The 20,946-nt window shown below is 45.9% G+C and overlaps 1 protein-coding gene across 1 annotated transcript in view; it reads right to left on the bottom strand.

The window, feature by feature from the left end:
* Positions 1-16,082, bottom strand: part of LOC115112519 (follistatin-related protein 1-like) — a 43,481-nt gene extending 27,399 nt beyond the window's left edge. The window contains exons 1-2 of the mRNA XM_029639615.2: positions 15,992-16,082; positions 15,799-15,855 (exon numbers count right to left, since the gene is read on the bottom strand). Of these exons, the coding sequence (XP_029495475.1) occupies positions 15,799-15,855 (57 nt within the window). The 5' untranslated portion in view covers positions 15,992-16,082. The remainder of the gene's footprint in view (positions 1-15,798; positions 15,856-15,991) is intronic.
* Between the last annotated feature and the right edge of the window lie 4,864 nt (positions 16,083-20,946).

Genomic DNA, 20,946 nt, shown 5'->3' with positions numbered 1-20,946 from the left:
TCCCTCACTCCTATCACTTAATCTGCCTCCTCTCTTTTCACCTGCAGCTGAATCTGTAGCTACCTTTGTGACCACAGTATTTCTAACAACAACCAAAATGAAAGGTCAGTGAGATTAGCGTTAATCCATGCTACTATGAATGAACAGACCAATGCCCCTACACATTACACCCCTCTATAGAAGTGTGTAAGGGGAGTTTTAAACAAATGACTCACAGATGCTCTGCATCTCACCATTGATGACATCATGCCTATACTCCCCCTCCCAATTAAACAGTCAGAGAGAAGACGGTCCCCACGTAGCTCTCCGACACACATTTCTTATTAAGCTCCAACAGGGGAGGGAGGAAAGAAGGGGAGGGAGGACAAGAGGGGAGGCAAAGTGAAAAAGAGAGGGAAATAAAAGTACATACAGTTTATTGACCAATCGAAGCTCACTATAGTTTCCAGCCCCTGCTGGATTGGCTGTTGATACCTAGCACTACCTAGCCTGCTTGCTAGCACCAACATGAGGGTGAAGCTAGCGTGGCTATCTGTATAGTGAATCACTGCTGTTAACCAGAGAAAGTTTTAGAGTTTTACCATTTCTGTTGCCAGCACCACCATTTCTAAAATCCTACTTTTAAATATCCACCGAAAGGGGTCTGTATCCTACTGTATATGTATCCTCACACTTTCGAGACATCAAGACTCCACTCCACTGAGTTACAGTTAAAGGAGTTAGGGAGGGAGTCCCTGCTGAGCATTAGACACCACACTATAAGGTCTACAGACTAGAGCATAACATTGTTGAAATGCCTGGATCATGTCCCAAGCATTTCTATTGGAGGGAGATTGAGATAGGAGTGAACGTAGCTGTAAGTCTGGAGGAAGTGTCAGGGGGATATGAGAGTTACAGAGAAATATAATATCCATATATACAAACTCTCTGGTGGTATATGCTCTGGTATCTGTGTCACGTGTGCTCGCTCTCCGGCCTCTAGGTCACCAGGCTGCTCGTTATGGCGCACACATGTCACCATCGTTACGCGCACCTGTGTGTCATCAGACTCACCTGGACTCCATCACTTCCCTGATTACCTTACCTATCTCTCACTCCCTTTGGATCCTTCCCCGGGTGTTATTGTTTCTGTTTCTTGTCTGTGTGCTGTTAGTGTTTCTAGAAAACGTTTATCCTACTCAAAAAGCCTACTATTTAAAACCTAAGTATGGGTATTTGGACCCAGACTTTGTTTTCTTATACGTGTATGGAATGGAAGACAGTTAGTGTGATGTCATTGCCACATTTTATATTCCATAAGCCCTTGAGATTCAAGAACGTGTCAAAATGCAACAGACAAACAAACAAAGAGAGATGGAGAGACAAAGAAAGGTATTAGTAAGGAAGTTAGCTTATAAGTTAAAATGTCACTGAGAAAATAAAGTCCCTAAAACAGAGTGTCACTGCCATCCTTTCTACTCCTGTGGGCACACGGCACAGTCTCACAGGCAGGACAATGACACCCCTGTCCCCCCACTTCCATTGTTTAATCTGAGGAGGCTTCCCTCTCTCTCTCTCCCTCGTGCTGTCCCACTTTCAATATCCATATCCCCCTCTTTATTGTCTCCTGTATTGTGCCTAAATCTTTTAATTCTATTGTAAATGATACATTTTCTCTTTTGTTCTCAACTCCAAACCCTGGCCCTCTCTCCCTTAAACTCCCTTCTCAATCCCTACCTTCCTATTTTCTCACTCCTTTCTCTTTCTATCCTCTCTCTCCCTCACTTCTCTTCCAGCCTGTTCTGGGCAGTGCTTCAGTCTCTCTGGGTAGGAGGGCCCAGGCCATGGAATGGGTAGCTTCCCTGCCCCCAGACACTACCCCATGGGGCCATAGTCAGGGCTAATGGCTGGAAGTGTGTTTGGAGAAGGAAGTGTGCCTGTTTGCAGACCTCTACAATATATGATGGAATGTTTAGAATGGACAGCCATTTTAGGGAGTGGAATGTTCAGATGATTGTTGGAGAACACAAATATCATCAAGGTGTCAATTCAAGTATTCTGCTGAGTTAGATATGTCCGTGACATTTCATCTGGCATAAACAACCATGTCCTATTGTCCACATTCAATTACTGTGAGTCATAAACCGTTTCATATTGAAGCTGCACTGAAATGAGGCTGTGTGTGTGTGTGTGTGTGTATCTGCTTGGTATTAACTGCCTGCCATTTTTGGCCTGATGTTTGGGCATGCTGCCAAGTGCTATCTCTGTGCCTGGTCCATTCCCATGACAGACACACAAATAAACACACACAAGATGACGAGAGATGGAGCTAACGTTGTTAGCTACAGAAAACAGAGGAGAGAGAGAGGATGGTGTTATAAAACAACCCTAGAAGACAGTGACGCATGACATCTATGCTACCTCTCCTGCCTCTCTCTCTCTCTGTATTTGTGTGTCTAGAGCTAGAAAAATGAGAACAGTCCTGACTAATAGAGGCTGTTCAATCCCCCATGGTCCTGCTCTATTCACTCCACCTGGGCTTGGTATTTATAGCCAGGCAGCACCTACCAATGAGAGAACAGTCATCAACAGCTACAGAGCATGGTTCCTGGGAGACAGCAACTCTGTCACTGTCAGCTCTAGTCAGCTAATATACCTCAGCCTGAGAGGCAGCTCCTCTACAAGGACTCTAAAGTAGTCTGCTAAATGTAGTTTTGTACATTGCTAAAAATGTTACTCGCCAACATTAGGATTTTTGATTCTACAAACAATAGATAAACATGTAGACGCAAGAATTCGTATTTGGCTACACTGTAGAACAAGTGTAAAACTAATTACAAACAGTCAGGATTCTAACATTTTAATCCTACGTCCTCATCCTCATCTCCTTCAGAACAGAGCGTATCTATCCACTGTGTGTGAGTAGAGCGTATCTATCCACTGTGTGTGAGTAGAGAGTATGTATCCACTGTGTGTGAGTAGAGAGTATCTATCCACTGTGTGTGAGTAGAGAGTATCTATCCACTGTGTGTGAGTAGAGAGTATCTATCCACTGTGTGTGAGTGGAGAGTATGTATCCACTGTGTGTGAGTAGAGAGTATATATCCACTGTGTGTGTGTGTAGAGTATCTATCCACTGTGTGTGAGTAGAGAGTATATATCCACTGTGTGTGAGTAGAGAGTATCTATCCACTGTGTGTGAGTAGAGTGTATCTATCCACTGTGTGTGAGTAGAGCATATCTATCCACTGTGTGTGAGTGGAGAGTATCTATCCACTGTGTGTGAGTAGAGCGTATCTATCCACTGTGTGTGAGTAGAGAGTATGTATCCACTGTGTGTGAGTAGAGAGTATCTATCCACTGTGTGTGAGTAGAGAGTATGTATCCACTGTGTGTGAGTAGAGAGTATATATCCACTGTGTGTGTGTGTAGAGTATCTATCCACTGTGTGTGAGTAGAGAGTATATATCCACTGTGTGTGAGTAGAGAGTATCTATCCACTGTGTGTGAGTAGAGCGTATCTATCCACTGTGTGTGAGTAGAGTGTATCTATCCACTGTGTGTGAGTAGAGGGTATCTATCCACTGTGTGTGAGTAGAGCGTATCTATCCACTGTGTGTGAGTAGAGAGTATCTATCCACTGTGTGTGAGTAGAGAGTATCTATCCACTGTGTGTGAGTAGAGCGTATCTATCCACTGTGTGTGAGTAGAGCGTATCTATCCACTGTGTGTGAGTAGAGCGTATCTATCCACTGTGTGTGAGTAGAGCGTATATATCCACTGTGTGTGAGTAGAGCGTATCTATCCACTGTGTGTGAGTAGAGCGTATCTATCCACTGTGTGTGAGTGGAGAGTATGTATCCACTGTGTGTGTGGAGAGTATCTATCCACTGTGTGTGAGTAGAGAGTATGTATCCACTGTGTGTGTGTGTAGAGTATCTATCCACTGTGTGTGAGTAGAGCGTATCTATCCACTGTGTGTGAGTAGAGAGTATATATCCACTGTGTGTGAGTAGAGCGTATCTATCCACTGTGTGTGTGTAGAGAGTATCTATCCACTGTGTGTGAGTAGAGCATATCTATCCACTGTGTGTGAGTAGAGAGTATCTATCCACTGTGTGTGAGTAGAGAGTATCTATCCACTGTGTGTGAGTAGAGCATATCTATCCACTGTGTGTGAGTAGAGAGTATATATCCACTGTGTGTGTGTGTGTAGAGTATCTATCCACTGTGTGTGAGTAGAGAGTATGTATCCACTGTGTCAGGATTTGGCCAGGGTTGTTCCGGTTTTTGGTCACTAGATGCCCCCATTGTGCCTTTTGACCTTTTGTTTTCCCTTGATCCCCATTATTATTTGCACCTGTGCCTCGTTTCCCCTGATTGTATTTAAACCCTTTGTTTTCTTCAGTCCTTTGCTCTGTGTTTGTATGTTAGCACCCAGCCCTAGTATTCTGTTAACTCTTGTTGATCCCGGTGGACGCTCTTGTGGAATTCTGTTTTTTGTTCTTGTTTATTTATTTTTGAGTATCTTTTGAGGCTTTTTGTGCTATACCTACCACCTTGTGGATTTACCTTTTTGTCTTGGAGGATTACCTTTGTTCTTGTGGAATTCCTTTTGAGGTTGTGGAGTTACATGTGTTCCTGAAGGACTTCACTTTTTACTTCATTAAATACACCGTCTCAAGTACTGCTGTGTCTGCCTCATCTTCTGGGTTCTGCCGACTATTCGTGGCTCAGTTGGTTAAGTGACTGTTTCTCACTCCGGAGACCCGGGTTCGTAACCGGGTCCTGACAGAAACACAGAGCCAAAAATGAACCCAGAGGCAGCCAGTTCCCAGGACCTTGTTGCCATGCTGTCCCACCACCAGGAGACTGTCCAACGCCACGAAGCCGCCCTGGTTCAGCAAGAGGCCTTAATGGCTAGACATTCTCATCTTCTGTCGGAGATGCTGACTTCCATAAAGCAGATATCTGATCGACTTACCTCGGCAACAGTTCCCGTCCCAGTACCTCAGATTCACGTACCCATGGCAGTTAACCCTCTGGCTGAACCTCGTCTTCCACCTCCCCAACGGTTCTCAGGTGATCCAAGTGCTTGTAAAGGGTTTCTCACCCAATGTTCTCTCTCCTTCGAGCTGCAACCCTCGTCGTTCCCCACCGACCGGTCTAAGATCGCATATATCATCACCCTGCTGTCGGAAAAAGCCCTGGCCTGGGCTACTGCTGTGTGGGATGCCCATAGTTCCTGCTGTGCCAGCTACTCTGCCTTTGCTGAGGAATTCAAACGAGTGTTTCAAGGCCCAAGCAGTGGTCCTGACTCAGCCAAACAGCTCCTGACTCTCCACCAAGGTCGGCGCAGCGTGACGGACTATGCCATCCAGTTCCGCACGGTGGCAGCAGCGAGTGGTTGGAACAACGAGGCGCTCACTGTGTGCTTTCTGAAAGGCCTTTCCGACACTATCCAAGATGAACTGGCCACTCGGGAACCACCGGACAATCTCGAGTCCCTGATCAAGTTGGCCTCACGCATTGACCAGCGTCTGAGAGAGAGAGAACTCAACCGTAGACGTCTAGCCCCTATCAGTCCCAGCTCCGAGTCCCCACCTTTATCCTCGCTGGCTCCACCGGAACCCATGCAGATTGGACGCATCTCCCAGGCTGAGAGAGACCGCCGGATGAGGGAGCGACGCTGTCTATATTGCGGCAAACCGGGCCATTTCCGTTCCACGTGTCCCGGGCTCCAGGGAAACGCTCTGTCCCGTACAGACCGGGGGGAACTGTAACGGGAAACATAACCTCCTCCCATCCGTCCAACTCCCGTCTGCTCATTCCAGTCACCCTTTCCTGGGACAACCACAAGCTTCACCTTCAAGCCTTGGTGAACTCTGGAGCCGCAGGTAACTTCATGGATGGTGTCTGGGCGAAGGAGAATGGCGTTCCCTTTGAACCTCTAAGTGACCCCATGAGGGTTACTACATTGGATGGAAGCCCTTTGGGATCTGGACTTGTCACTCATGTCACTACCTCCTTGCGACTTTCAGTTTCACAACACAAGGAATTGATGAACTTTCATTTGATCTCCTGTTCCGAGTTCCCTCTCGTCCTTGGATACCCCTGGCTTCACAGCCATAACCCTCACATCGACTGGTCTGTGGGCACTATCAAGCAGTGGGGTCCCTACGTGCCAAGCTACATGTATTTTCCCGAATTCCCGAGTTCTACTCCCGAGTCTTTAGAATCCATCGACCTGACCCGAGTTCCCGAGTGTTACCATGACCTCAAACTGGTATTTAGCAAACAGAGGGCCACCATGCTACCACCCCATAGACCTTATGATTGCCCCATCGAACTGTTTCCGGGCACTTGCCCCCAGGGGTCGGATCTTTTCCCTATCTCCACCCGAACGAGCTGCTATGGATACCTACATCAAGGACGCTCTGGAAGCAGGCCTCATGCGTCCATCCACCTCCCGGCGGGAGCAGGGTTTTTCTTTGTGGCCAAGAAAGACGGTGGATTACGTCCTTGCATCGACTACCGGGGACTCAATGCCATAACCGTCCGTAACCGTTACCCGCTACCCCTTATGGCCACAGCCTTCGAGCTGCTCCAGGAAGCAGTTGTTTTCACTAAGCTTGACCTGTGGAACGCATACCATCTTGTGCGGATCAGACCTGGTGACGAGTGGAAGACCGCGTTCAACACGCCTACTGGTCACTATGAATACTTGGTGATGCCCTTCGGCCTGACCAACGCCCCAGCGGTGTTCCAAGCGCTCATAAACGATGTGCTTAGGGATATGCTTAACATATTTGTGTTTGTTTACTTGGATGACATCCTCATCTTTTTGAGCTCTCTTCAAGAACACACAAAGCATGTCAGACAAGTACTCAAACGCCTCCTAGACAGCCATCTGTACGTTAAGCCGGAAAAATGTGAATTCCATTCATCCCGAGTACAATTCCTGGGATTTGTAGTGGAACCCGGTCGAGTCCAAATGGACCCCAGGAAGGTAGGGGCGGTAGCGGATTGGCCCACCCCAAATCCGTTAAGGAAGTTCAGCGTTTCCTGGGCTTCACAAACTTTTACCGCAAGTTCATCAAGAACTTCAGCTTGGTGGCAGCCCCTCTCTCAGCTTTAACCAAGGGTGGCAATGCAAGGTTTTTGTGGGGAAGAGAAGCTGAGACGGCCTTCCAAGGACTCAAGCAGCGCGTCCTCTCTGCTCCCATCCTGATACTACCGACTACGGATGAACCGTTTGTGGTGGAGGTTGACGCCTCAGAGGTTGGTGTTGGAGCTGTCCTGTCTCAGAGGGGTGAAGACAAGAAGCTTCATCCGTGCGCTTTCTTCTCACACCGGCTTACCCCGGCTGAGAGGAACTACGATGTGGGGGATCGTGAACTCCTAGCGGTTAAGATGGCATTGAAGGAATGGAGACACTGGCTCGAGGGGGCTTCTCACCCGTTTCAAGTGCTTACGGACCACAAAAATCTGGAGTATATCCAGCAGGCGAAGCGGTTGAACTCTAGACAAGCTAGATGGTCTCTTTTCTTCAATCGATTCCAGTTTATCCTCACCTATCGGCCCGGGTCGAAGAATCTCAAACCGGATGCCCTGTCCCGAGTCTATGCTCCTGCCATTCGAGATGACACGGACATGCCTGTCCTTCCTGCTGCTAAGATCGTGGCTCCGATTTCGTGGCAAGTTGAGGATACCGTGAGACGAGCTCAAGCTATCGAACCGGACCCGAAAGGGGGTCCTGCCAATCGGTTGTTTGTCCCCAAGGCAGTGAGGACTCAGGTCCTTCTGTGGGGGCACTCCTCTCGCCTCACCTGTCACCCGGGCGTAGGTCGCACCTCGGAGTTCATCCAGCGTAAGTTCTGGTGGCCTACCATAAGAGAAGACGTTGCCTCTTTCGTCAATGCCTGCCCCGTGTGCTGCCAGGGCAAATCTTCTCACCTCCGCCCTCAAGGACTCCTTCACCCTTTACCTATTCCCCACAGACCCTGGTCCCATATCTCGTTGGACTTTATTACTGGCCTTCCTCCATCCCATGGCAATACTACTATCCTAGTCATAATCGACAGGTTTTCAAAGGCGGCCAGGTTCGTCCCTCTGACTAAGTTACCTTCTGCCAAGGAGACGGCTGAGTTGGTAATTAATCATGTGTTCCGAGTCTTCGGCATTCCTCAAGATATGGTTTCTGACAGAGGTCCCCAGTTCGCCTCAAGGTTTTGGAAGGCCTTCTGCCAACTCATGGGTGCTTCTGCCAGTCTATCTTCAGGGTACCATCCGGAGTCCAACGGCCAAACAGAGAGGATGAATCAAGAGCTGGAAGCCACCCTCCGATGTATGACTCGTAACAACCCGTCCACATGGTCGTCCTTCATTGTTTGGGCCGAATACGCGCACAACACCTTGCGCTCCTCCTCCACTGGTATGTCCCCGCACGAGTGTCAGTTTGGCTATGCCCCTCCATTGTTCCCGGACCAGGAGACAGAAGTCAGAGTGCCTTCAGCCTTGAAGTTCGTCAGACGCTGTCGGCTTATGTGGAGGAAGACTCGTCTTAATCTTATGCGTTCCTCACAGAGGTACCAACAACAAGCCAACAGACGTCGCCGTCCCGGGCCTACCCTGCGCCCCGGCCAGAGAGTCTGGCTCTCCACAAGAGACTTACCACTACGGGTGGAGTCTCGCAAGCTGTCCCAAAAATACATCGGTCCCTTTAAGGTTGCCAGGAGAGTTAACCCAGTTTCTTATCGCCTACACTTACCCAGATCCCTTAAGATTAATCCCACATTTCACATTTCCTTATTAAAACCTGTTGTTTTTTCTCCCCTTGTCCCGGCAGACAGACCTCCCCCTCCGCCTCGTGTCATTGGAGGCCAGCCGGCTTATACCGTCCATCGGATACTGGATTCCCGCCGGGTGCAGCGGTCCTGGCAGTATCTGGTGGACTGGGAAGGCTACGGTCCCGAGGAGCGCTCCTGGGTTCCTGCCAAAGACATACTGGACCCTGACCTCATTCGTCAGTTCAGGGCTCTCCACCCTGAGAGAGCTGGTAGGAACGTCAGGAGCCGTTCCTAGGGGGGGGATTCTGTCAGGATTTGGCCAGGGTTGTTCCGGTTTTTGGTCACTAGATGCCCCCATTGTGCCTTTTGACCTTTTGTTTTCCCTTGAACCCCATTATTATTTGCACCTGTGCCTCGTTTCCCCTGATTGTATTTAAACCCTTTGTTTTCTTCAGTCCTTTGCTCTGTGTTTGTATGTTAGCACCCAGCCCTAGTATTCTGTTAACTCTTGTTGATCCCGGTGGACGCTCTTGTGGAATTCTGTTTTTTGTTCTTGTTTATTTATTTTTGAGTATCTTTTGAGGCTTTTTGTGCTATACCTACCACCTTGTGGATTTACCTTTTTGTCTTGGAGGATTACCTTTGTTCTTGTGGAATTCCTTTTGAGGTTGTGGAGTTACATGTGTTCCTGAAGGACTTCACTTTTTACTTCATTAAATACACCGTCTCAAGTACTGCTGTGTCTGCCTCATCTTCTGGGTTCTGCCGACTATTCGTGGCTCAGTTGGTTAAGTGACTGTTTCTCACTCCGGAGACCCGGGTTCGTAACCGGGTCCTGACACACTGTGTGTGAGTAGAGCGTATCTATCCACTGTGTGTGAGTAGAGAGTATCTATCCACTGTGTGTGAGTAGAGAGTATCTATCCACTGTGTGTGAGTAGAGCATATATATCCACTGTGTGTGAGTGGAGAGTATGTATCCACTGTGTGTGAGTAGAGCATATCTATCCACTGTGTGTGAGTAGAGAGTATCTATCCACTGTGTGTGAGTAGAGCGTATCTATCCACTGTGTGTGAGTAGAGCGTATCTATCCACTGTGTGTGAGTAGAGCGTATCTATCCACTGTGTGTGAGTAGAGAGTATATACCCACTGTGTGTGAGTAGAGAGTATCTATCCACTGTGTGTGAGTAGAGAGTATCTATCCACTGTGTGAGTAGAGAGTATCTATCCACTGTGTGTGAGTAGAGAGTATCTATCCACTGTGTGTGAGTAGAGAGTATCTATCCACTGTGTGTGAGTAGAGCGTATCTATCCACTGTGTGTGAGTAGAGCGTATCTATCCACTGTGTGTGAGTAGAGCGTATCTATCCACTGTGTGTGAGTAGAGCGTATCTATCCACTGTGTGTGAGTAGAGAGTATCTATCCACTGTGTGTGAGTAGAGCGTATCTATCCACTGTGTGTGAGTAGAGCGTATCTATCCACTGTGGGTGAGTAGAGAGTATCTATCCACTGTGTGTGAGTAGAGAGTATCTATCCACTGTGTGTGAGTAGAGCGTATCTATCCACTGTGGGTGAGTAGAGAGTATCTATCCACTGTGGGTGAGTAGAGAGTATCTATCCACTGTGTGTGAGTAGAGCGTATCTATCCACTGTGTGTGAGTAGAGAGTATGTATCCACCGTGTGTGAGTGGAGAGTATGTATCCACCGTGTGTGTGTGGAGAGTATCTATCCACCGTGTGTGAGTAGAGTATGTATCCACTGTGTGTGTGAGTAGAGAGTATCTATCCACTGTGTGTGAGTAGAGGGTATCTATCCACTGTGTGTGAGTAGAGAGTATGTATACACTGTGTGTGTGAGTAGAGGGTATCTATCCACTGTGTGTGAGTAGAGTATCTATCCACTGTGTGTGAGTAGGGGGGTTGTACACTGTGTCCTTGAGGGCCATTATTCTGTTTCTCTCCTGAAGCCTAATATTTTCAAAGCCAGATCCAGCCGTGGTTGTGATGACTGAATGATCTATTGTGTCATTACACCGGCCACCATGGTTAACGCAATAACACAGGATGCCTGGAGAAGAGAAAGGTGAAGTGTGTGGGTGTTATGGATCTGGCTTTGAAAATGTGTGTGTGTGCCTATGTGTTTCCACACAGCCTTGTCATCTCACTGTCAACGTTTGGGGGGATTTTTTTTACCAGATGCATATCTCTCCTCAGTCTCCACACAGATGCGGAGAATAGCCGTGAGCTCAGAAGTACTGTCTCTGAGCCTTTTATCTGCGAACACAGCAATGTCTCGCCACAGAAAGCACCCGGGCATTCTCTCCTTCATAATAAATCTAAAGTCCGCATCTACATTTTAATAACTTAGCATTCTCATGCCAGCAATATAAAAAGCCATCAAACAACAGCACTCACAGACACTCACACAGTCCCTTTCCACACACACATGCAGACACACACAAACATACACACGCACACATACACCCTGAGGTACAGTATCTGCTGCTACACTAAGTACACAATAGGGACTGAGACTTGAAATGATCACTGAAGACCACCATACCAATACACTGTATAACTAAACTAATCCCCTAGCCAGCCTTAAAACAGTGCACTAGCGGCCCACCTTAACATTCCCCACCGAGGTCTGTCAACAGGCTGCATATTACCAGGGCAATTACCTTTAAACAATAGATGTCTTTATAATGCCTCCCCCGTATACTCCACAGCCACATTCTACACACTCTGGCTTGTACTCAGTCTTCTCAATGCCAGAGCTCACCAATGAGAGAGCACATCAATCAGAGAGCACATCAATCAGAGAGCACATCAATCAGAGAGCACATCAATCAGAGAGCACACCAATGAGAGAGCACACCAATGAGAGAGCACACCAATGAGAGAGCACATCAATGAGAGAGCACATCAATCAGAGAGCACACCAATGAGAGAGCACACCAATGAGAGAGCACATCAATGAGAGAGCACATCAATGAGAGCGCTCACCAATGAGAAAGCTCACCAATGAGAGAGCACATCACTGAGAGAGCTCACCAATGAGAGAGCACATCAATGAGAGAGCACATCAATGAGAGAGCACACCAATGAGAGAGCACACCAATGAGAGAGCACATCAATGAGAGAGCACATCAATGAGAGAGCTCATCAATGAGAGAGCACATCAATGAGAGCGCTCACCAATGAGAGAGCTCACCAATCAGAGAACACATCAATGAGAGAGCAGCACACCAATGAGAGAGCAGCACACCAATGAGAGAGCACGTCAATGAGAGAGCACGTCAATGAGAGAGCACACCAATGAGAGAGCACATCAATGAGAGAGCACATCAATGAGAGAGCACACCAATGAGAGCACACCAATGAGAGAGCACATCACTGAGAGAGCTCACCAATGAGAGAGCACATCAATGAGAGAGCACACCAATGAGAGAGCACACCAATGAGAGAGCACATCAATGAGAGAGCAGCACACCAATGAGAGAGCACGTCAATGAGAGAGCACGTCAATGAGAGAGCACGTCAATGAGAGAGCACACCAATGAGAGAGCACATCACTGAGAGAGCACATCAATGAGAGAGCACATCAATGAGAGAGATCACCAATGAGAGAGCACATCAACGAGAGAGCACATCAATGAGAGAGCACATAAATGAGAGCGCTCACCAATCAGAGAGCTCACCAATCAGAGAGCACACCAATCAGAGAGCACATCACTGAGAGAGCTCACCAATGAGAGAGCACATCAATGAGAGAGCACATCAATGAGAGCACACCAATGAGAGCACACCAATGAGAGAGCACATCAATGACAGAGCACATCAATGAGAGAGCTCATCAATGAGAGAGCACATCAATGAGAGCGCTCACCAATGAGAGAGCTCACCAATCAGAGAGCACATCACTGAGAGAGCTCACCAATGAGAGAGCACATCAATGACAGCGCTCACCAATGAGAGAGCACATCAATGAGAGAGCACATCACTGAGAGAGCTCACCAATGAGAGCACTCACCAATCAGAGCTCACCAATCAGAGAGCACATCACTGAGAGAGCTCACCAATGAGAGAGCACATCAATGAGAGAGCACATCAATGAGAGAGCACACCAATGAGAGAGCACACCAATGAGAGAGCACACCAATGAGAGAGCACATCAATGAGAGAGCACATCAATGAGAGAGCACACCAATGAGAGAGCTCACCAATGAGAGAGCTCACCAATCAGAGAGCACATCACTGAGAGAGCTCACCAATGAGAGAGCACATCAATGAGAGCGCTCACCAATGAGAGAGCACATCAATGAGAGAGCACATCACTGAGAGAGCTCACCAATGAGAGCACATCAATGAGAGCACTCACCAATCAGAGCTCACCAATCAGAGAGCACATCACTGAGAGAGCTCACCAATGAGAGAGCACATCAATGAGAGAGCACACCAATGAGAGAGCACACCAATGAGAGAGCACACCAATGAGAGAGGTCACGGATCCAATAAAGACTCACACAAAAGGACATATTTCAGCAGGCAATGACAGGGGCAGCACTAGGAGGTCAGCGGAGGGCCTGGAGGTAGAGTTTCCACTGTGAGTAATGTGGCAGACAGTGGTACTGATAGTGATGATGACTGTCTGGACATGTAAGGACAATGTAGAGTAGAGGCTCACTTACTTAACCCTGCAGTCTACCTCCAAGGTCTAGACAGAGTGCTTACAACCCTGAAAAACGTCACCTCCAAAAGAAACCCCTTCTAAACCATGATCCATAATCTCACTCCAAACACTATGGTAATCCTGAAAAGCAAATCAATTACAAAGTAGCCTAACTCCTGAAAATCTGTGTTTTCCACAATCTAACCCCATAATCTGCAATGACATGCAACCTAATCCTAGCCCTACTTTACACAGCAATTGACAAATACATTACTGACACGTGACATCTAGACCCACTTAAAACAGGTCAACATGAGAACGTCCCAAATACATGACATCAAACCAGGTGTTCAACAGCTGGTGCTCAACAGCCAAATGAGGTACGGTGCTGACCCATACACCTGGTGTGTGTTTGTGTGCGCATGCCTGTGTGTGACAGTACTAACAGTGTGCAGTTTCAAGACACCTCATCTCCCATCACTTTAGTTCAGTGTTTACTTAGCACCAGTGTGTGAGACCCACCCGGGAGAGCATTATTACACACACACACACACACACACACACACACAGCTGTCTATTAACTCTGCTTGTTACCCATGGCGACAAAGAAAACAATGAGCATCCTCATCTACATGCAACACTATCATTTCATCAATTTAACAAACACTGAGAGGGGAAATTCATGGGATATAGAAGACACGAACATAGCTAAACTACATCATCAAAGAGAAATATCTCTGCTTGTTTTAGTTGGCCTACAAATCATGATGATAAAATAATGTGCTGTGTGGGCATCAATCTACAAATGGATTTGGAAAACGCTCTTGCAATTAAAATGTAATGGTCCCTGTTGTAGTTTAATTGAACTGGCTAGGACTAATTGTCTCCCTAATTAAGTCTCATAATGTGAAATGTGCCCTGGATAATGCCACGTTTAATTCTCCCATAAAAAAAAACAACCTTTGAACCATCATGAAGAATATACACTACATGACCAAAAGTATGGACACCGCTTGTCGAACATCTCCTTCCAAAATCAATGGAATTAATATGGAGTTGGTCCCCCCTTTGCTGCTATAACAGCCTCCACTCTTCTGGGAAGGTTTTATATTAGATGTTGGAACATTGCTGCGGTGACTTGCTTCCGTTCAGCCACAAGAGCATTAGTGAGGTTGGGCGATTAGGCCTGGTGGCTCGCATTCGGCGTTCCAATTCATCCCAAAGGTGTTCGAAGGGGTTGAGGTCAGGGCTATGTGCAGGCCAGGCAAATTCTTCCACACCGATCTCGACAAACCATTTCTTTATAGTCCTTGCATTGTGCACGGGGGCATTGTCATACTGAAACAGGAAAGGGCCTTCCCCCAAACTGTTGCAACAAAGTTGGAAGCACAGAATTGTCTAGAATGTAATTGTATGCTGTAGAGTTAAGATTTCCTTTCACTGGAACTAATGGGCCTAGTCCCAGACCATTGTTCCTCCTCCACCAAACTTTACAGTTGGCACTATACATTAGTTCTCAAACCCAGATTTGTCTGTCGGACTACCAGATGGTGAAGCATGATTCATCACTCCTGAGAACATATTTCCACTCCTCTAGAGTCCAATAGTGGTGAGCTTTACACCACTCCAGCCGACGCTTGGCATTGCTCATGGTGATCTTAGGCTTCATGAAGCTCCCGACAAACAGTTCTTGTGCTGACGTTGCTTCAGAGGCAGTTTGGAACTCCGTAGTGAGTATCACAACCAAGGACAAATTATTTGTACACACTACAGCACTCTGCGGTCCCATTCTGTGATCTTGTGTGGACTACCACTTTGCAGCTGAGCTACCACTTCACAATAACAGCACTTACAGTTGACCAGGGCAGCTATAGCAGGGCGGAAATTTGACAAACTGACTTGTTGGAAAGGTGGCATCCTATGACAGTGCCACTTTGAAAGTTACTGAGATCTTCAGTAAGGCCATTCTACTGCCAATGTTTGTCTATAGAGATCGCATGGCAATGTGCGCGATTTCATAAAGCTGTCACAACGGGTGTAATGAAATAGCAGAATCCACTCATTTGAAGGGGTGTCCACATACTTTTGGTGCTGTAGTGCATCTAAAATACATCTACAAAGACTATAATTATTGCGTTTATCACAAACACAACTAGACTAGCCTACATTTCAAGTGCTTCAGCTGTGCCGTCATGTGACTGAATAGCATAAAAGCCCCAAACCAGAAAGCCCGTAAAGGGAACACAGCCTTTCCTGTTTAATATCGGAGTAGCATCACCTATGACAATCGTAATATTACATGAAGTTTTGCATTGATCACAAGTTAACAAAACAATCTGGAGTCCAACTTTTACCTCGGTTTGACAGAGCGCTACGGCCAGCAGTACAAGGAAGGGGACACTTCGCAACATCTGGGAAGAGAAAAAGGAAAGGAAGAGAGAGAAAGGAAAATGAAATACTGTTATAGGTTAATGCCAGGTAAAATGGTTAAATAATCAAGGAATAAAGAGCAATATTGAATCTATTGTTATGCCAATTATGCTATACCCTTCTGGAAAGCGGCTTCGTTCAAACGTCTGCTGCGAGGAGGATTTCGATGAATGTGTGCGGGTAACAGAGGCGAGAGAGAGGTCTGTGATTTCAGGAGCGCTGAGGAATTCGTGGTCTACAGTCTCCCCCCGCTATGACGTGGCCAATGAAAATAAATGTCCTGAGCCTTGGAATGTTTACCGACAGAACATTCCTAATCCAAGGGGGACAAGCACATTTTGCGGTCCCTAATAATTCACCCCTGTTGGCAGTAATGGCAAAAGAGAATATGACAGTTTGGTCATATGTTCTAAAACCTGGATTCACATCATTATACTGTACTGTACATTACTTTTTTTGAGAACAGGAGAGAACTTGCTCACAGTTAGAACTATCTAGTTTAAGGTTGCGGGTTATTGTCCATTTGTCGGGGTGAGCAAATAGCTGTGCAGACATTACAAAGTGTTTGCAGGATTTATAATTCCAGCCTGGTCTCATCGACTAGACATAACATAGTAAACGATTTTTTTACATCCTCAAATTACTATGACATGTTATGTTTGGTATGGTTACCTAAAACAGTTTACTTAACTGCAATATGTAACTTTTTTGGCATCCTGACCAAATTCACATAGTTATAGTAAGTTATATATATGTCATTCTCAGTGAACAGTACAACCCTAAATCTGTAAACATGGACACCCTCAGAGATATCATCCTGACCAATTTGCCCTCTAACTACACCTCTGCTGTCTTCAACCAGGATCTCAGTGATCACTGCCTCATTGCCTGCGTCCGTAATGGGTCCGCGTACAAACGACCACCCCTCATCACGGTCAAACACTCCCTAAAACATTTCAGCAAGCAGGCTTTTCTAATCAACCTGGCCCGGCTATCCTGGAAAGATATTGACCTCATACCGTCAGTAAAGGATGCCTGGATGCTCTTTAAACGTGCTTTCCTCACCATCTTAAATAAGCATGCCCCATTCAAAAAATATAGAACTAAGAACAGATATAGCCCTTGGTTCACCCCAGACTTGACTGCCCTTGACCAGCACAAAAACATCCTGTTGCGTACTGCATTAGCATCAAATAGCCCCCCGATATGCAACTTTTCAGGGAAGTCAGGAACCAATATACACAGTCAGTTACGAAAGCAAAGGCTAGCTTTTTCAAACAGAAATTTGCATCCTGTAGCACTAATTCCAAAAAGTTTTGGGACACTAAAGTCCATGGAGAATAAGAGCACCTCCTCCCAGATGCCCACTGCACTGAGGCTAGGTAACACTGTCACCACCGATAAATCTACAATAATTGACCATTTCAATAAGCATTTTTATACGGCTGGCCATGCATTCCACCTGGCTACCCCTACCCCGGCCAACAGGTCTGCACCTCCCCGCTTCTCCTTCGAACAAATCCAGACAGCTGATGTTCTGAAAGAGCTGCAAAATCTGGATCCCTACAAATCAGCTGGGATAGACAATCTGGACCCTCTCTCTCTAAAAATATCCTCCGAAATTGTTGCAACCCCTATTACTAGCCTGTTCCATCTCTCATATCGTCTGAGATCCCCAAAGATTGGAAAGCTGCCGTGGTCATCCCCCTCTTCAAAGTGGGAGACACTCTAGACCCAACCTGTTATAGACCTAGATCCATCCTGCCCAGCCTTTCTAAAATCTTCGAAAGCCAAGTTAACAAACAGATCACCAACCATTTTGAATCCCACCGCACCTTCTCCACTATGCAATCTGGTTTCCGAGCTGGTCATGGGTGCACCTCAGCCACGCTCAAGGTCCTAAACGATATCATAACTGCCATCGATAAAAGACAGTACTGGGCAGCCGTCTTCATCGACCTGGCCAAGGTCGATGTGCTATTTCTATGCTTCCCAGTCTTAAGTTTCATTTTTACTTTCAGTTTTGTACACCAACTTCAAACAGCTGAAAATACAATAATTTTGCTTATGTAAAATATATTTCACAGCGGTTTAGATGTTACAATGATTCTCTACGCTATACTTGCTTGTTTTTCCAACTATTCACATTTTTGCACCCAGGAAATGGCGGAGCGATTTCTGCATAGTGTATCTTTACCAGAAGTGTGTCCAGAAGTGTGTCCAGAAGTGTGTCTTTACCAGAAGAAGCTACAAACAGCTACAAACATCACTTTCATAACCAGTGATTTTCAAAAAAGTGGTTTTATCTGTGGCGTTCTTTCTAATCTTCTCTTTCGCTTTCCATCCTTCCTCCACCCTTAAGATGAGATTGGACCCCTTGCTGAAATGGAAGTGTTCAGAAATGTATGCCTACATGTTTTTAAAATAATCCAAGATAACGAAGCCTTCAAGCTTAAACAAATGAAATAGTGATTAGAAAGGACGGTCTTCTCTGTCTGGTTTAGCAACAAAAGATTACACACCCTTAAAATCGGAGTTTAAATATGATGAAGGATGAATCTGTCATACATTTGAGATGATCCTATCCCTCTAAGGATATACACTGAGTATACAAAACATTAAGAACACCTACTCTTTCCATGACATAGGCTATGATCCTATCCCTCTAAGGATATACACTGAGTATACAAAACATTAAGAACACCTACTCTTTCCATGACATAGGCTATGATCCTATCCCTCTAAGGATATACACTGAGTATACAAAACATTAAGAACACCTACTCTTTCCATGACATAGACTATGATCCTATCCCTCTAAGGATATACACTGAGTATACAAAACATTAAGAACACCTACTCTTTCCATGACATAGGCTATGATCCTATCCCTCTATGGATATACACTGAGTATACAAAACATTAAGAACACCTACTCTTTCCATGACATAGGCTATGATCCTATCCCTCTAAGGATATACACTGAGTATACAAAACATTAAGAACACCTACTCTTTCCATGACATAGGCTATGATCCTATCCCTCTAAGGATATACACTGAGTATACAAAACATTAAGAACACCCACTCTTTCCATGACATAGGCTATGATCCTATCCCTCTAAGGATATACACTGAGTATACAAAACATTAAGAACACCTACTCTTTCCATGACATAGGCTATGATCCTATCCCTCTAAGGATATACACTGAGTATACAAAACATTAAGAACACCTACTCTTTCCATGACATAGGCTATGATCCTATCCCTCTAAGGATATACACTGAGTATACAAAACATTAAGAACACCTACTCTTTCCATGACATAGGCTATGATCCTATCCCTCTAAGGATATACACTGAGTATACAAAACATTAAGAACACCTACTCTTTCCATGACATAGGCTATGATCCTTTATTGATATCACTTGTTAAATCCACTTCAATCAGTATAGATGAAGGGGAGGAGACGGTAAAGAAGGATTTTAAAATTTTTACCCACTTTTCTCCCCAATTCCGTGGTATCCAATTGTTAGTAGTTACTATCTTGTCTCATCGCTACAACTCCCGTATGGGCTCGGGAGAGACGAAGGTCGAAAGCCATGCGTCCTCCGAAACACTACCCAACCAAGCCACACTGCTTCTTAACACAGCGCGCATCCAACCCGGAAGCCAGCCGCACCAATGTGTCGGATGAAACACCATGCACCTGGTGACCTGATTAGCGTGCACTGCGTTAGGCCAATTGTGCGTCGCCCCATGGACCTCCTGATCGCGGCCTGCTGCAACAGAGCCTGGGCTCGAACCCAGAGTCTCTGGTGGCATTGCAGTGCCTTAGACCACTGCGCCACCCGGGAGGATTAAGAAGGATTTTTAAGCCTTGAGACAATTGAGACATGGACTATATGTGTGCCATTCAGAGGGTGAATGGGCAATACAAGAAATGTAAATGCCTTTGAACAAGGTATGGTAAAAGGTGCCAGGCGCTAAGGTTTATGTCAAAGAAGCCCCTTGTGCACATCCTCATGACAACAAGCATCTTCATATGATCAGACAAAATCACATTTCCATGTGTTTCCATTACTAATAGAAATCTCTCCCCCAAAGGGATGTCTGTATTTGTTTTTTATTTTCCTCCCATCTCCTGTATTCAGAGAGTGACCTTTCACTGGCATGCAGGGATATGAAACCAAAACAAGGGAGGGATTTTCACTCCAAATGGATGTGAGATCAGAGACCGTTGTAGACCTACAGCACATAATGGCTTAGAAGGTCTTGGTATCCAATGGGGATAGACAAACAGTGACAAAGCATTGGAAAATGTAACTGAAATGAAGCCACAATGTACACTGCTAGCTTGCCTACAACAAGGCTTGTTTTGTTGGATAGGTCTAAGTGACTGGCTTGTAGTAAGAAACACTGACCTTGCCTTTCTGTAAGCCTTTTATTCATCAGGGGCTGAGGGTGAGATATCATCTTAATGAACAGTGTGAAAAGGAACAACTGTAAAATGGTGGCAAACAGAACAGATCCAGAATGCAATTCAGCAATTAATCGTTGCTCCACTCCATTGAGCCTGACACAATGTGAAGCCCCCGCTCGAGCTACAGCGGGGGAAAGAGCAGTAATGATGCACACACACACACACACACACACACACACACACACACACACACGCATGCACAGTCCCTCACACACACACACACACACACACACACACAGACACACACACACACACACGCATGCATGCACAGTCCCTTACACACACAAAAAGGATCCTACATTCAAATAAGAATATGTTCTTAACTGACTTGCCTGGTTAAATAAAGGTACATTTTTTTTTTTTTTTTAATATTCACCATAGGGAAGGTGGTCCTCTCTCTACCCCGTAAAGGGTGAGGGACCAGAGGTAGAGGAGCAGGACAAATGGGCAGAAGTCATCTCATTCCCCTTCATCATTGTTTACACAGTACCTGAACCAAACACTTATCAGCCATGGACAGAAATTGGTAAAACTTTATTTGGGTGGTCCGTCTGTGTATGTGCTACAGACTACATCAGTAACATT

This window comes from Oncorhynchus nerka, linkage group LG3 (assembly GCF_034236695.1).
Source record: "Oncorhynchus nerka isolate Pitt River linkage group LG3, Oner_Uvic_2.0, whole genome shotgun sequence".
In the NCBI taxonomy this organism is placed as follows: Eukaryota; Metazoa; Chordata; class Actinopteri; order Salmoniformes; family Salmonidae; genus Oncorhynchus; species Oncorhynchus nerka.
Note: the sequence above shows the minus strand (reverse complement) of the source record. Positions and strands in the feature narration are given on the sequence as shown.